The sequence below is a fragment of the Notechis scutatus genome, chromosome 3 (genome assembly GCF_049901735.1).
Source record: "Notechis scutatus isolate UNSWTSFEM ecotype Mainland chromosome 3, rNotScu1.2, whole genome shotgun sequence".
Taxonomy (NCBI): Eukaryota; Metazoa; Chordata; class Lepidosauria; order Squamata; family Elapidae; genus Notechis; species Notechis scutatus.
In genome coordinates this window covers 7933739-7951162 of record NC_142011.1, presented here as the reverse complement: position 1 = coordinate 7951162, position 17424 = coordinate 7933739, and the positions used below count along the sequence as shown (strand labels likewise).

General features: G+C 45.4%; 1 protein-coding gene across 6 annotated transcripts in view; it reads right to left on the bottom strand.

The window, feature by feature from the left end:
• LOC113427962 (peroxidasin homolog) overlaps positions 1–17424 on the bottom strand; it is a 108920-nt gene that overhangs the window by 25073 nt on the left and 66423 nt on the right. For 5 of the 6 annotated variants that reach the window (XR_015748418.1, XR_015748417.1, XM_087959153.1 and 2 more), the window contains exons 5-9: positions 13399–13470; positions 11765–11836; positions 9134–9303; positions 5314–5431; positions 3084–3253 (exon numbers count right to left, since the gene is read on the bottom strand). Coding sequence is in view for 4 of the 6 variants with exons in the window: in XM_087959153.1 (XP_087815279.1) it covers positions 3084–3253; positions 5314–5431; positions 9134–9303; positions 11765–11836; positions 13399–13470 (602 nt within the window). In the remaining 2 variants the exon portion in view is untranslated. Of the gene's footprint in view, positions 1–3083; positions 3304–5313; positions 5433–9133; positions 9304–11764; positions 11837–13398; positions 13471–17424 lie in introns of those variants that run through there. The other variant, XM_087959157.1, reaches the window with a different exon arrangement.

The following is a 17424-nucleotide window of genomic DNA, read 5'->3' as shown; positions in this document are numbered from 1 at the left end:
GGCTCGGTTAATAAACAAACTCAAACCATTTCGCAATATTCCGACTGAGTATAGCAGGGGTCTTGAAACTTGGCCACTTTTAAGACTGGTGGACTTCAACTCCCAGAATTCTCCCGCCAGCATAGCGGGAGTTGAAGTCCACAGGTCTTAAAGTGGCCAAGTTTCAAGACCTCTGCAGTATAGAATAACAGAGTTAGAAGGGATCTTGGAGGTCTTCTAGTCCAACCCCCTCTGCTCAAGCAGGAGAACCTACACTAGTGATTTTCAATCTTTTCTTCAGCATGGACCCCCCTCCCTTAAATATATTTTGTGGCCACGGACCATAGCCATTTCCCCCCACCTCCAAAAAAACCTAACTCAAGATTTAAATCATAACATTTTTTAAAGCCTTGATGGACCCTCGTTGACGACTTCATGGGCCCCCAGACCACATGTTGAGAACAACTGGCCTCTACCATTCCAGACCACCTCAAGGGATGGAGCACCCACAAATTCTGGAGGCAAGCTGTCCCATTGATGAATTGTTTTCATCTCACGGTTGGGAAATTTCTCCTTAATTCTAGGTTGAAATCTCCCTTTGATAAGTTTCCATCCATGACTTCCTGTCCTGCCTTCATCAGGAGCTCTGGAGAAGAGGTTGATAGCCCTCCTCTTTGTGACAGCCCGTCAAACGTTGGAAGACTGCTATCATGCCACCCCAACCCTTCTCTTGGATAGGCTAGGCATCCCTAGTTCCTTCCTAACCCTCAAAACGACGCTATAGAGCACTGCACACCAGAACAATTAGACACAAGGACAATTTTTTCCTGAACGCCATCACTCTGCTAAACAAATAATTCCCTCAACACTGCCCAACTATTTACTAAGTCTGCACTACTATTACTATTAATCTTCTCATCACTCCTTATCACCCTTCCCCTCCCACTTGTGACTGTATGACTGTAACTTTGTCGCTTGTATCCTTACGATTTATATTGACTGTTTCCTCGTATGATTTGATTGCTTATTTGATTCCCTATGACTATTATTAAGTGTCGTACTTTGATTCTCGACTCTTGACGAATGTATCTTTTCTTTTATATAAACTGAGTATTTACACTGACAAATTCCTTGTGTGTCTAATCACACTTGGCCAATAAAAATATTCTATTCTACTCTATCACTCCTTATCATCCATCCTCTCCCACTTGTGACTGTATGACTGGAACTTTGTCGCTTGTATCCTTACGATTTATATTGACTGTTTCCTAGTATGATTTGATTGCTTATTGTACCCTATGACTATCAATAAGTGTTGTACCTGACGATTCTTGACTCTTGACGAATGTATCTTTTCTTTTATGTACACTGAGAGCATTTGCACCAAGACAAATTCCTTGTGTGTCCAATCACACTTGGCCAATAAAGCATTAATTCATTCATTCATTCAATCAATCAATCAATCGATCGATCGATCGATCGATCATTGTATGATTTAGCCTCCAGGCCCGATAATCTTTGTCATTCTTCTCTGCACTCTTTCTCAACATCTTTTTTGTATCATGGTGACCACAAGTGGATGCAGTATTCCAAGTGTGGCCTTACCAAGGCATTATAAAGTGATATTAGCTCTTCACATGATCTTGATTCTGTCCCTGTATTAATGCAGGCTATAACTGTGTTGGCTTTTTGGGCAGCTGCAGCACACGGCTGGCTCATATTTAAGTGGCTGTTCACCAGGACTTCTAGTTCCCTCTCACAAGTTGCTGCTATTGAACCAGGTGTCACCTATTCTATATCTGTGCTGTGGATTTGGTTTTTCTTGCCTGAAAATGAAGCAAAAAGCACTGTATTAAAGTGTTTTATTAGAGCGCTAGTTTGGTGTGGGAGATGGTGAGTTCTAGTCCTTTTTTGGGCATGGAGTCAATTGGGTGACTTTGGGTCACTTCTTCTCTCTTAGCCTTAGGAACAAGACGGCTACAGCAAACCACTTTTGAAAATTTTGTTGAGAAAACTTGGAGGGGATTATTTTGAGCTTGGTTATAACATGACATACAAATATCGCACCTGTGTTTTCTTAGCTCAAGTTTAGGATGTTGGCATATCTATGTGAATCTAGCTTGACACCACCACTTGTAGCATGAGTCAAAGCAGTGGTGGGATTCAATTTTTTTTTTACTATTGGCTCTGTGAGCGTGGTGGGTGTGGCCTGGCCTGGTGGGCGTGGCTTGGTGGGCATGGCAGAGAAAGGATACTGCAAAATCCCCATTCCCTCCCCACCCCACTAACCTGCTTTCCAGCTCTGCTCTCCTGTGCAGGGCAACCAAAGAAGACCCAGCTAATCAGCTGGGACTCAATGGGAGGCAGAGAATAACTCTTTTTATTATTCTTATTATTCTTTGTCTTATTGACAAACCAAATAAAATAAATAAATAGAATAGATGGGGGCAGGGCCAGTCAGAGGTGGGATTTGCTGATTCTCCGAACTATTCAAAATTTCTGTTACTGGTTCTCCAGAACTGGTCAGAACCTGCTGAATTCACCACCTCAGAATCAAAGGCCATGTTGGTTCTTTAAAATCACCCCGAAGGCCACATTTGTAGGAAACAGTGAGTCTTTGGCAGAGAAGGATCGAACAGGGCTATCCAGAATGAGGGGGTCAAAATAGCCAAGGGGCCAATCACAATGTGTGCAATCAAACCCACACTCCTTTTCAAAAATGCGTCATTAATTGATTTGATGGTGCAGTTGTGGTTGCCCTCTTGGCTTTCTTAAGCAGCCCCTCACGGATGAGCCTGAGACAAAGTTCTCCAGATGTTTCTCCTTCCCAAAGTTCTCCTTGCCACGTCATTCACTCACTCAAAACCCTTTTGGTTTCTCACTCATTTGCATTTTATGGGATGGCCAAGCCCACTCACAACATCGGTGAATTTGCAAATTTTCCCAAATTGGTCCTGCTTCATCAGTCAACACAGGTAAGACAGGTGAGACGCTACTACCAGGATTTCATGGTTCCCCATCCTAAAACCAGCACAAAAAGGTTATCCATCTGATTCCTATAGGCCTAGCGGGAAAAAGATCTTCATTTATTTGGAGGACATTACAAGGAACGCCGAAGTAGCGCAGGGCAACCTCAGGGGTCTTCGCTTCGCCCACAATGTTCTTGGCCAGGCACTGATAGATGCCCTTGTCAGATTCTTTAGTGTCTTGGATCATCAATGTGCCATCTTGTAGCAGGTTCAGCCGCCCGTCATCCTTCATGTCAATCTCGTTGCTGTAATGCAAAAAAAGGAAGTTGGCAGCCAGCTTCATTCCTCCTTTGATCTAGGGAAGGATTGGACTACAACTAGTGTTGCTCCTAGATAACAAACAATCCAAGCGATCTCTATGTCATGCCCCCGTGATTCTATGGGGGAAGAGGAGCTGGAACCTGAACCAACACAGATTGAGGGGGTGGCTTGGTTGGAAAATGGGGAATGGCAGGGCCAGTCAGGCCAGGGGCTTTCAGGATTAGGACAGCTTTTAGACAGGGAGGAACGGGACAGGATGAACGTGAAAGACAGAGCTCAGGCAAGAAGCAAGGACCATCCCCTCCTGATCCGAGAGCACGGAGAGTGGAGAGAAGGCGAGAACAGTGCAGACTGAGCCGGCTACTCAGGAGAAGAGCGTCCCGCCCCTCTTCACAAGGCACGCCTGGGAAATGAGGCTTAAGGAGATGCCGTGGGGAGAGGCATTTGTCAGGAACAAACTCTGAGTTCCTGAAGTGTGTTGCGTGCTGACGTTTGAGCTTTCTTGGAATCCTTGCACCCTTTCTGGCTTTCTGGATTAATTACCTGGATCGTCTGCTTCCTGAACTCCTTGATTTGCCCTCCTGGATTTATTGCTGTGCAGCCATGGTGTACACAGTGCTGGGCTGGACTATTTGCAGCCAGAGGCTGTTTGAGGGGTGTGTGTGTGGTGGGGGAGAGTTGTCATCACTTTGCTCTGGGACTTGCCAGAAATGTGGGAGTGTTTGGGGAAATTTGGAGCAATAAAGGGGCGGTTTGAACTGCCAGCTGCTTGTGTTGTCTCTGTGCCATGCCTGGGTCATCACACTCTCCCTGAGGTGGGGAAAAGGGTTGCTGTCAAATTATCCAAGGGTGACATATGGTCACCTTAATCAGCATGAGCCAAGACAATTTAAGACTGTCAAACAAGTGCACAAACTTGGGAGTATAAGTTGCCCTTGACTTACGACCACAATTAGCACGAGAAGTTCCATTGCTAAGCAAGGCAGGGGTTAAATGGATCATCAAAATCCAAGAAAGACACCCTAAGACTCCATTGTTATAGAGAAAGGGACTTTTACTGGGAATCAAGTGGTAGCATCAAAAGAATTCTAGATCTGATCTGTGAAAATCACATACACAAATTTATGGCAACCTCCCCACCCCCACTAGTTCAAACTGGCCATCCAATCTGTGATGTGTATGATGTCATGTGGGGCATCTTCAGGTAGTGTTTCAGACATCTGGCTGGCCAGGATGGTTGGCCTTGGCCCACTTAGATAAGAAGTTACAGCTGTGCAGTAAGCAAGTGTGAAAGTTTTAAAATTCACCATCTCAAGCCTCCAGCCCTCTTCCACCTCCCGCAAAGCCCAATTAATTTTCCCCTCCCCCCATTTCTATGGCAGCCGGAAAGACAAGCAGAAGAAGGGTTCTTGAAGGCTGACACAGTCATTAAATGAATCCCTGCAGTTGTCAAGTGGATCGTGTGGGTTGTTAAGTGAATCCAGCTTCCCCGATGGACTGTGCTTGTTGGAAGCCAGCTGGGAAGGTCACGTCAACCGACTGTGTAAAGGTATGTGTGAGAAAGACCTTGAGGGACTGAGCAAAGAGATGCGGCCAAGGGAAGGATCAGATAAGAGACAGCACAGCTTGCAGGTGAATAATGGGCCAGGTTAGAAGCTCAGAAGAGGCTTTCCCTAGTAACTCAGGTTGTAAAGGAGACCAAGAAGGAGAATTCCACTTTCATACAGGCAAGATTCTGTCAATGTAGCTTAACAATTCAGTAGAACAAATGCATCTGGTTGTGATTTCTATCTGCTTTACCCTGCGAAGCTGACACCAATCTTGTAACTCTGAAAGTACAATCCTCCCACCGCTTGACATCTCAAGAAACTAGGGAGGGTCTCTATTGAGGCTCTTGCCCCTATCACTATCCGTCTGTGGGCTACGCTATCTCTTCTCTGACCTTTCCCTTGGTATTGTCTCTTGGCTCCACCTTCCAAGATCTTTCTGACACAGACCGGCACGCTGCTTCTGCCATCTTGCCCTTACTTGCCATCTTACTTACTTGTTGTGAAGCCAGATAATCTTAGGTTTCGGATTCCCCTCTGCCCGGCAGATGAAATAGACGGTGTTGCCCAGAGTAACGTCGATATCTTGCGGTTTGGTTGTGATGCGAGGACTCTCTGAAACGGACAAACAGAGGGTGATTCTTCAAAGCTTGAGGGACCCCATACATGACTCTGGTGTTTCGGTGAATGTTCGTAACTGTCTCTTCTTGAGCCAAAATTCAGATTGACTCCTTAAGGCCCTTAGGGTGGTACATTAAGCTGAGCTTAAATTGAGCTCTGATCTGATCCAGATCGGATTTAATTCAGCTCCTATATTAATTTTCTGTAGCCAGCTTCTGCTCAGGAAGAATATCAGAATTGGAAGGGACCTTGGAGGTCTTCTAGTCCAGCCCCCTGCTCAAGCAGGAGACGCTATACCATTTCAGACAAATGCCTGTCCAAACTCTTCTTAAAAATCTCCAGTGATGGGGCACCCACAACTTCTGGTGGCAAGCGGTTCCATAGATTAATTATTCTGTTGGGAAATTTCTCTTTAGTTCTAGGCTGGTTCTCTCCTTGATTGATTCCCATCCTTTGCTTCTGGTCCTGCCTTCTGGTGCTTTGGAGAATAGCTCGACTCCCTCTTCTATGTAGCAGCCCCTGAGATATTGGAAGGCTGCTATCATGTCTCCTTAGACTAGACATACCCACTTCCTGCAACCGTTCTTCATATGTTTTCGCCTCCAGCCCCCTAATCATCTTTCTTGCTCTTCTCTGCATTCTTTCTAGAGTCTCAATATCTTTTATTATATCCTGGCAACCAACACTGGATGCAAATATTCCAAGTGTGGTCTTACTAAGGCATTATAAAGAATAACATTTCACAAGAATGAAAAGGGATTCAAAGGAATAAGAACTGAATTCTTAAAGTTTGCTTTAAATTTTCTGTGACATTTATGAGTAAATAAAATTGATGCATGATTTGACAGGATGGCTCAAGAAAAAAACTGACAAGTCCACAAGGTCAGAGGTTTGGGCTGTATTCTGGATATGTGTTTCTATTACAGGTGGTCCTTGACTTACCATCGTTTTTAGTGACTGTTTGAAGTTAGCTTTGAAAAAAGTGATTTTTTTTGCTTCTAACAAAAGCCCAGTAAATGGGGAAGCCAGATTCTTTTAACGACCGTGTTACTAATTTTAACAACTGCAGTGATTCACTTAACAACTGTGGTAAGAAAGATCTTGCTTTAGGTTTGAACTTCTCAAGTTACAAGTCCTCGAGGCTGGGGTGAGCTGCAATTCTACCTGTCCTTTTCTTGAATTATCCCGGGTTGAATTGTCCTGTGGCAAGTTGGTTATGGTGAATTTTCCTGGGGTGAGTTGTCTGAGGCGATTTGGCCATGGTGTGATGGCCAGGGTGAGTTGTCCCATTCCGTAGACCGACAGCCCCCTAATTCACTTATATAAATATAAGGAGGAGGGAGAGGGCAGGCATTTGTTCATTTCTGAAGGCCTAACAGTGAGAAGAATGAACCAGTGGAACAGCTTTTGCTTTTAGAAGTTGTGGGTACTTCAAAGAGACTGGACTGCCAATTATCTAAAATGCTACAGGGTCTCCTGCTTGAGGAGGGGGGCTGGACTAGAAGACCTCTAGTTTTCCATATTCCTATTCTATTCTATTCTATTCTATTCTATTCTATTCTATTCTAGTCTATTCTATTCTATTCTATTCCTATTCCTATTCCATTCTATTATTCTACTCTATTCCATTCCATTCCCATTCCATATTTTCTATTTTATTCTATTCTATTCTATTTTATTCTATTCTATTCTATTCCGTTCCATTCCATTCCATATTTTCTATTCTATTCTATTCTATTCTATTCTATTCTATTCTATTCTATTCTATGCTATGCTATTCTATTCTATTCTATTCCATTCCATTCCCATTCCATAGTTTCTATTTTATTCTATTCTATTCCGTTCCATTCCATTCCATTCCATATTTTCTATTCTATTCTATTCTATTCTATTCTATTCTATTCTATTCTATTCTATTCTATTCTATTCTATTCTATTCTATTCTATTCCATTCCATTCCATTCCATTCCATTCCATCATTCCATTCCATTCCATTCCATTCCATTCCCATTCTTTTCCACTCCACTCCATTCCATTCCATTCCATTCCATTCCATTCCTTTCCTTTCCTTTCCATTCCATTCCATTCCATTCCCTTAACTTGCAAGATTCTGTTATTGTAGCCAATCTCAATAAAAGTTAGTTTTGGCTTCCTAGGCAATTGATTTCCCCCATCTGATCTACCTGGCGTAGCTGACATCAGTCTTGTAAGAACCATAAACTTTTCTCTAGATGGCACTGTTTCCCAGCAATTATTCTACTCTCACTTGTTCCCGAGTCAGCCATTCAATAAGAGGAGCCCATGTGAGCCCAGAAAGTGCTAATTAAGGGCCAGAGTCAGCCAAGTGTCTGAACCCAGCCCAGAAACTGAGGTCAATATCTTTGCTGATTCGCTTAACGGCTTCCAGAGATTGTTGGGACAGGAATCGAGACAGGTAGTCCTCGACTTATGACCACAATTAGGATCAGAATTCCTGTTACAAAGCAAGGTGGTTGTTAAGTGAGTCACACCCTATTTTACATCCTTTTTTTGCCACGGTTGTTAAGAGAAATACTGCAATTGTTAAGCAAATCACACAGTCATTGTGTGAATCCAGCATCCCGCACGGACTTGGCCTGCCGGAAGCTGGCTGGGAAGGTCACATCTGCTTGATCACATGACCCCAGGACGTTGCAACCGTTATAAATACATGCCAGTTGCCAAATGTCTGAATTTAGACCACGTGATCATGGGGATGCTGGGGTGGTTATTAAGTGTGAAGGTCAATCATAAGTCATATTTTTCAGGGCTATTGTCACCCTGAACTGTCACTAAGCGAATGTGTAAATCGATAATTATCTGTGGGGTCCTTGGTGCTCTCTGAGCTGGGTTGTTTTCTTGCAGACCTTTCATTACCCAAATAGGTAACATCATCAGTGCTAAAAGGGAAAGGAGGAGGAGGACTGTGGGGGTCCTTGGCTCTCTCTCTCTCTCTGAACGTGCTTGTTTTCTTGCAGACCTTTCATTACCAAACTAGGTAACAACATCAGTGCTAGTAAGGAGTGCAGTTATCTGTACAGTCAGAGGGATACAATCAAGATCAAGTGAGGTACTAATACCCCTCTATAAAGCTTTAGTAAGACCACACCTAGAGTATTGCATCCAGTTTTGGTCACCACATTATAAAAAAGATGTTGAGACTCTAGAAAAAGTACAGAGAAGAGCAAACAGGATGATTAGGGGACTGGAGGCTCAAACATATGAAGAACAGTTGCAGGAACTGGGCATGACTAGTCTAGTGAAGAAAAGGACCAGGGGAGACAGGAGAGCCGTCTTCCAATACTTGAGGGGCTGCCACAGAGAGGAGGAAGTGGTCAATCTATTTTCTAAAGCACCTGTAGGCCAGACAAGGAACAATGGATGGAAACTGAACAAGGAGAGATTTAACCTGGAAATAAGGAGAAACTTTCTGACAGTGAGAACAATCAACCAATGGAACAGAAGTTGCCCTCGGAAGTTGTGGGAGCGCCATCACTTGAGACTTTCAAGAAGAGATTGGACTCCCATTTGTCAGAAATGGTGTAGGGTCTCCCGCATGGACGTCGGGTTAGACTAGATGACCTACAAGATCCCTTCCAACTCTGCTTATCTGTTATCTTATCAGTCTGGAAAAATAAGTGAATAAAATAGATAATGGATCGGAATGGTATCACTCACCACAGTTGAATTCTCGGGTGGTCAAGGTGATGACCGAACGACCGAACAACTCAGGTGGGGTCTCACAAGTGGCAGCCGCTTGCGTGTTGCCCTGTACGGTGTATTTCCTCAGCAGCTCTGCCAGCCACATCAGGTCACAGTCACAGAGCAAAGCATTGGAATCCAGCCGGCTGGGAGGAACCAGGTGGGGAAGAAAAAGAGTTGACTTTATGACTTTAACAGTCCTTCCTGTTTAACCACAGATACAGGAATGTCGTCTGCCAGACAAGCTAAGAGTAAGCTACAGTCCAGTCAGGAAAACACCAAGGCCACTCCCACCAACACTGTTAGGGCAAGCCACTACTAGTACACTACTAGTAAAATGAGAGCAAACCCCACTTCCTACTAGCACTGATGAAGTTATGTAGTTGGGTTATGAAACATCTACAAGAAAACCCAGCTGAGAGAAGAGTCCCTTCCAACTCTGTTATTTTATGAATTCTCTTCACTAGACTAGCCATGCCCAATTCCTGTAACGGTTCATCATTCATTTGTTTCCCCAATATGTTCTTCTCCTTGGGGGGGAAAAAGCATTCCAAATTTCCATATCTTTCTTCATGAAATCAAAACAAATAGCTGTGGGAGGGAAAGGACAAAATTGGCACAGCACTAGTCGTCTGATCAATGGCTGGATCAGATTGTTTGAGATAGTCAATGTTTTTCTGCAATTAGTCTCTTAGGACGTTGCCTGCACAAATATTTATTTTTAAACAATCCTCTGAGGCAAACATGCCATTTTCTGCTCTTTTTATTAAAGCACAATTCTTTTCCAAATCCAAAAAGCGTTTCAAAGAGGATTTGGCTAAGCAGCCACACAGCTCAACCAGCAACGTGTTTCCACATCAGAGTTTATATAGATAGCTTCACGGATCAAGCTGGATCACGTAAACAAATAAGGAGGAATGTCCTTTTGAGCAGCTGAAGGGTGTGACACAAGATCACGTTTTATATGCTGCCTAATCTGAGGCTTACAGATAGTCCTCGATTTATGACTGAAATAGAGCCCACAATGTCCATCCTAAGTCATGATGGTCATAAGCTGAGGCAGCCACATGTTTGACTTAGTTTTATGATTTTTTTTTGTGGCGGTTTTGAATCAAACAGCACAGTCGTAAAGCGAATATGGTGGTCATTAAATAAATCAGTGCATGCTGGGGTGGTGGTGGAAAAAAATGGCCAGTTTCCAGCAAAAAAACATCGCAAATCCTGTCATGTGACCGCAGAATGCTGCAACCGGCCATCAAGGTGAGCTGGTTGCCAAGCAACCAAAATATGGTCATGTGACCATGGGGACAGGTACTGTCATTGGAACTCCGGAATTGGGTCATATAAGTATCTTTTTGGGGGGGGGGTCCATTGTAACTTTGAACGGTCATTAATGACTGGTGAGGACTAAGTCAGGACTATTATAACTTAATCATTCTTATTTCGTATTTGTTGGATAATCATTAGGGGCGTGTGAGTTCAGTTTCAGTCTGGGGAATTCTGGGAGTTGAAGTCCACACAGGTTCACGTGTGTGGACTTCATTGAAGACATGATAGCAGAACTCCAGTATTTTAGGGGCTGCCCCAAAGAAGAAGGGGTCAAACTTATCTTCCAAAGCACAAGAAGGCAAGAGTAGAAGCAATGGATGGAAATTAATTAAGGAGAGAAGCAACCTGGCATTGAGGCGAAACTTCCTAACATTGAGGACAATTAACCGGTGGAACAGCTTGCCACCAGAAGTTGTAGGTGCTCTAACCCTGGAGGTTTTTAAGAAGAGACTGGACTGCCACTTGACTGAAATGCTATAGGTTCTCCTGTTTGAGCAGCGGGCTGGACTAGAAGACCTCCAAGGTCCCTTCCAGTTCTATTCTGATTCTGATTAAAGTTGCCAAGATAGACAAACAGAGATTTTTCTTGCCTCTATTATACACTGAGTTAAAAATATAGGGCTCATTGTGACTTTCTTATAACCTCAAGGAGCAAAATCCAGCAGCCTCAAAAGGGCACTTCTCCTGAACAAAATAATGTTATTTTCCAACTGTCCAACTCAGATCAGGAGGTGAGAACTCTTAAGAAAGGTTTGTGGGAAAAGGACAAGGGGGTACCCAATGACCTGATTTTTGGGGAGGTGAATGGCCAGTCATATTTATTGAGGACCAAACTACTGGATTGCTGAAGAAGGATTTGTTCTGGTCCTTAGATTAGGAAAAAAACAGAATTTCCTGTACAGGTAGTCCTCAACTTACAGCCATTCATTTACTGTTTGAACAGCACTGGAAAAAAAACGTGACCCCGTTTCACACTTATGACTATTGCAGCATCCCCAATGGTCACATACTCAAAATTCAGATGCTTGGTAACTGACTCGTATTTATGATGGTTACATTGTCCCGGGACCACACGATCACCTTTTGCGACTCTCTGACAATCAAAGTCAATAGGTAAGCCAGATTCACTTAATAACCATGTTACTAACTGAAGCATTCACTGTGGCCAAGAAAGGGAATGAAATGGGGTGAAACTCACTTCGCCCCTTCCTTGCCTGAGGATAGAAATTTTGCGAGTCGTAAGTGGAAGACTACCTATAATGCACGCTGTCTACTTACAGGCGTTTGAGAGATTCGAGTTGGGCCATAGCTCCTGGCTGGATCTGTGAAATTCGGTTGTTGTTCAAAAATCTGTGTTGGAGACAACAAAGAGAATGTGCTTGAGTGACCATCAAAGACTTGGGAATTGAAGGTAGGCCCACGTAGGTGAGTGTTTACCATTGGTGGGTCTTCTCCAGGGGTGGGATTCTACAAGTTCGCACCTATTCGCTAGAACCGGTTGTTAACACTCTAAGCAGTTCGGAGAACCGGTTGTTAGAAGAAATTACTGGCCTAATCCTGTAAGGAAGGCAGGAAGGAAACATGCTGGTGTTGCTTACAGAAACTGCCTCTCCGTTAACCCTTATTACATTCTTGGCAGGACTAGACTTCCTGTCTCAGGAACATCTCTGGAGTTTTTTCCCCTCCTTTGCTGGTACTTTGCTTGTGTGGAGTGACCATTCAAAGTTACAATGGCACTGAAAAAAGTGACTTACGGCCATTTTTCACACTTATGACTATTGCAGCATCCCCTCAGTCATGAGAGGCCAGGCGAGGAGATGCGTGCCTCGATGTGAATGATGTTGAGTTGGCCACGCCCAGCCAGTCACATGACCACCAAGCCATGCCTACCAACTAAGCCACACCCACAGAACCGGTTGTTAAAAAAATTGAATCCCACCTCTGGTCTTCTCTAACCATGATCTCAAACTATGTATGGAGATTTGACATTAATGCTGCAAAACGTTCTCGCAATAGTGGCTCCTACATACAAAAACAACAAATGAAGTGCAGAGGTTGTCTTGGGATTCCAAGCTTCTCCAAAAGAGAAGGTCAAAGAACACCAGGCACACCCAGAAGAAGAGGGAAAGACAACATCAAAGGACAACATCATAGCAACATCAATTAACAATGGTTGAGGCTGCCAGAAGATCACAAACCAGAATTCTGTATCTCCCTCAACAGGAGGAGGGGGGGGGAGGAAGAAGAAGAGGAGGAGAAGGAAGAAAAACATGAAGGAAGAAGGAGGAAGAAAAGGAAGAGGAGGAGGAAGAAGAGGAGAAAGAAAAGGAGAAAGAGGAAGAGAAGAAGGGAAAAGGAAGGTAGAAGGAACAGGAGGAGGGAGAAGAGACAAGGAGGAAGGAAGAAGGAACAGGAACAGGAAGAGGAAGAAGAAAAGAAACAGGAAGGAAAAAGAAAGGTAGGAGGAGGACGGAGAAGAGGAGAAATAAGAGGAAGAAGAGGATGAGGAAAAAGAAAAGTTGTTCCTGTTCCAAGCTGACCCAAAAATTGTCTCGGCTGCAGAAGGGCTATGAAAGATCCTGGGCTTATGGGTGATCCTGAAGTGGTACCACCACCATTAACAGAAAGTCCCTTACACATATGGTTGTAAAATAAGAACCACACTGTGGTTTATTCCATTTTTGGCACTGTGGGCTGTATGAAACTAAATCTTCCTGTTGTAAAATATTATTCCAATCCAGTTGGTTGGGCTTTACTGTATAAATCATTATTCATAATCTAGATCTCAGGGCACCTGGTGAACCTAGGGCCACTGGCTGCCTTGTTGAAAATCAGAATCCCTTTGGAGTCTACGTGAAATATGGATGAGCAAAAGTTACTCCCAATCTGATGTCCATCACCTCACGACTTACAGTCTTTCCAGCTTGGGGAGGTCATTAAAAGTTCCCACTTCCAAACTTTCAAGGTTGTTAAAATGCAGGTAGCTGGTATGAAAGGAGATAAAAACAACGAATCAAAAGAGGTAAGTCATTTCCAAAGTTAGGCTGCTTATTAAACCGCAAGCTATTTATTTATTTACATTTCATCTTTCTTAACCACCCCTCTCCCTCGGTGTGGGGATCTGGAGTGGTGCATAATATATAGATAGTCCTCGAGTTACAACAGTTCATTTAGTGACCATTTGAAGTTGCAACGGCGCTGAAAATGTATGACCGTTTTCACACTTTTTAAAAATTGTTGCAGCATCCCCACAGTCCCGTGGCTGGCTCCTCTTTACAACGGTTGCAATATCCCAGGGTCAAGTGATCCCGTTTTGTGACCTTCTGATAAGCAAAGTCAATGGAGAAGCCAGATTCACTTAACAACGGTGCTGCTGACTGAATAATTCGCTTAACAACTGTGGCAAGAAAGGTCGTAAAATGGGGCAAAATTCATTTAATAGTTGTCTCACTTAGCAACGGTAATTTTGGGCTCAGCTATGGTTGTAAGTCAAGGACTACTTGTATATGGTGGGTTGGAAACTTAGTTGGCAACAAGAGAGTCAGAAATTCAAAGTTTTCTCTATTGGTGTAAGAATCACTTCCTCAAAACAACTCCTCCATCACGTTGCTACTACAGACCCTGGGAAAAAACAACAACCAGTTGTTATCCAGCCTGCAATAACAAGTACAGACTGTCATCTATTATTCTTTCTCTCCTTCCCTGTTGCCTGATTATCCTGGACAGGCGCTTCGATTCCAACCCAATTGTTTAGTTTGTCTAGCCAGGAATGTAACACATTCAGCATTCTGGAGTTTTCTCAACCCTCCCGATGCATTTCGACATGTGGTAAAGTATTTTAAATGGGATGAGACCGAGTAGAATGACTATTCATTGAGTTGGATATGTGCTTAGAAGGTTTAGAATTGGTGCTTAGAAGGTTTTCCTCTTGTTTAATGTGATAATTGGTGCATTCGGTCTTTATCTGGTGGCATACATTTTTGTATCGGCTTTTGAAATTGGCAACGTGACCAGATTTGTTTTTCCGCCAGAGTGATCTCTTTTTGGATTGAAGTTTGGATTGAAGTGTGCAGGGGCGGACTTTAAAATTTTTTAGCAACCATTTCTCTGCCCGGTTGCTGGGTGGGTGTGGCCTAGTTGGCCTCCTGCACCATGGCAGCCAGGGGAGGGGCTTTGTTGCCTCTGGGAGAGCGAAAATGGCCTCCCCAGGCTCCAGAGGCCCTGGGGAAGCCCGAAATGGACCCATTTCTGGCCTTCACAAACTTCTGGGAGGCCCATTTCCCCACTCCTCAGGCTCTGAAGGCTCTCTGGAGGCCCGAAACGGGCCCGTTTCCGGCCTTCCAGAAGGCCCGTTTTTCACACTCCCCAAGCCTCTTCACAGGCCCTGCACTCTCCTGGGAACCAAAACAGGCCGCGTGGAGTGGCGGGGCAGGGTCAGCGTGGCCAGCCAGTTGTTGTAACTACCAGTTCGGCAAACCAGATGTAAAATTAGCATCCGGTTCACGCGAACCGGTGTGAACCAGTTAGCAGCCCACCCCTGGATATGTGATAAGAGAGCTGCAGAGCCTGACTCACAAAAGGTGGAGGGATTAAGGGAAAACAGCGAGATCGGTGCAAGCATTTTTCCAGAATCTGATCATAGTCCAAAAAGATATTTGAGGCTCCCATTAAGTGGCTCAGTTTTTACAAGATGGATTTAAGCAAAGGGAAGGAGAGTCTTTTTAAGATCCAAAAAAGAGCTTTTAGGAATCAAAAGCTGTTCCTACAACCGAAACCCAAAATAACAGAATAGAATAAGAGAGTTGGAAGGCACCTCGGTTGTTAAGGGAATCCGGCTTCCCCACTGACTCATTGAAGGTCACTCCAGGACACTGCAACCGTCGTAAATACGAGCCGGTTGCCAAGCATCCAAATTTTGATCACATGACCACGGGGATGCTGTAACGGTCCTAAGTGGGAAAAACGGTCCTAAGTCCCTTTTTTTCAGTGCGGCATAACTTTGAACGGTCGCTAAATGAATTTAACAGTCGCTAAATGGTTGTAAGATGAGAACTAACTGTAGATGTTTATAAGTACATCTAAACCGGTGTGGGCTTCAAAAATTTTGGCAAAGGGTTCTCTGCTCGGTGGCTGGGTGGGCGTGGCCTAGTCAGCCTCCTGCACCATGGTGGGGGAGGGGCACTTTTGCTCTCCCCAGGCTCCGGAGGCATTCCTTGTGCCTCCGGGAGGGTGAAAACGGCCTCCCCAGGCTCCGGAGGCATTCCTTGCGCCTCCGGGAGGGTGAAAACGGCCTCCCCAGGCTCCGGAGGCACTCTGGAACCTGGAAACGGGCCTATTTCCGGCCTTCCCAAACTTCTGGGAGGCCTGTTTTTCGCCCTGTCTGAGCCTCCGCGCGCATCCTGCACTTCTCTGCATCCAAAACGGGCTGTGTGGGGACTCCTGGGAGGGGCAGGGTGGGGTGGGTGGGGCCAGCCAGGAGTGGGATTTGGGGCGTTCTCCAAACTGCACAGAATGTTAGTTACAATGAAGGGTTGCAGGAACTGGGCCTGGCTAGTCTAATGAAGAGAAGGACCAGGGGAGACACGATAGCAGTCTTCCAATATTTGAGGGGCTGCCACAGAGAGGAAGGGGGGGGGTGAAGCTATTTTCCAAGGCACCCGAAGGCCAGACGAGGAATGATGGATGGAAACTGATCAAGGAGAGACATTCAACCTGGAAATAAGGAGAAACTTTCTGACAGTGAGAACAATCAACCCATGTGTTCTGTACAAGGAATTAACATACTTGCAAACCCGCGTTGCGATTGGCTAAAGTGCGCGGCAACCGGATTGGTCGGGCAAGCCGCCGGATTGGTCCGTTAAGAATCTCCCGCTATTGGTTGAACCAAGAGCGTGAGATTCAACGATGTCATTGGCCGCGGGCCGCCGCTTGGAAATAAAAGCCGGGTTTTTTCCTTCCTTTCCCAAGCATGTACTGGAGCACAATAAAGAGCTGAACTTTGTCACTGACTCCGAGCTTCCTTCCTGCGCCGGACACGACTCTGGCGACGAGGGTGGGATCCAAGAAGGAACCACCAAGCACGTGTCCGGAGGAAGACAAAGACCAACACGATGGCCGGCCTCACTCCACCCGCACAATTCAACCCGGCTACCGAGGACTGGGAATCGTACGCTGATCGTTTCCAGATGTACCTCGAGAGTAGCAACTTGAAGGATGCCAACGGAAACAAGAAAAGGGCTGTTTTCCTGACACACTGCGGGCCCGCAGTGTTCAAAATGGCGAAAGCCCTCGCCAAACCCGCAGAGCGTAAAGACGATGGACTGGGCCGACCTTGCGCCATTGCTAAAAAACCACTACGCTCCCACCGTGCCCATCCTCATCCGACGAGACGAATTCTACCGGCGAAATCAGCGGCAGGACGAGAGCATAAGCGACTTCATAGCCGCTCTAAGGGACCTCGGGGGTTTGTGCGAATTCCATGAACTAGACGACATCCTCCGAGACCACGTGGTCCTAGGTCTCTGGGACCAGGCACTGAAAAGCCGTCTAATGGCAAGGGGACATCAGTCTCGATGTCGCCCTGGCAGAAGCGCCCGCCGAAGCCACCAAGAAATCGGCAGCTCGACTACGGAAGCGGAGAACGGGGACCGCGCTGACAACCCCGAGGCTAACCGCCGAGAAACCGCCACACACCATGGCGACCTGGACTCCGCCTCGGACACCCCAGACGAAGGAGAAGAAGAAGACGTCCATCGGCTCCAGACACGGCGAGACCAACGAGGTCGTAAGTCGGGGACCCAGTGTGCGGGGTGCGGGGCAACCACTACCGAGCAGACTGCCGTTTTGACGCGACATGTCAGAATTGCAACAAGAGGGGCCACATCGCCCGAGTCTGCCGGCTTAGGAAAAATTACAGCCCCCGACGCCGAGAGCCGAGC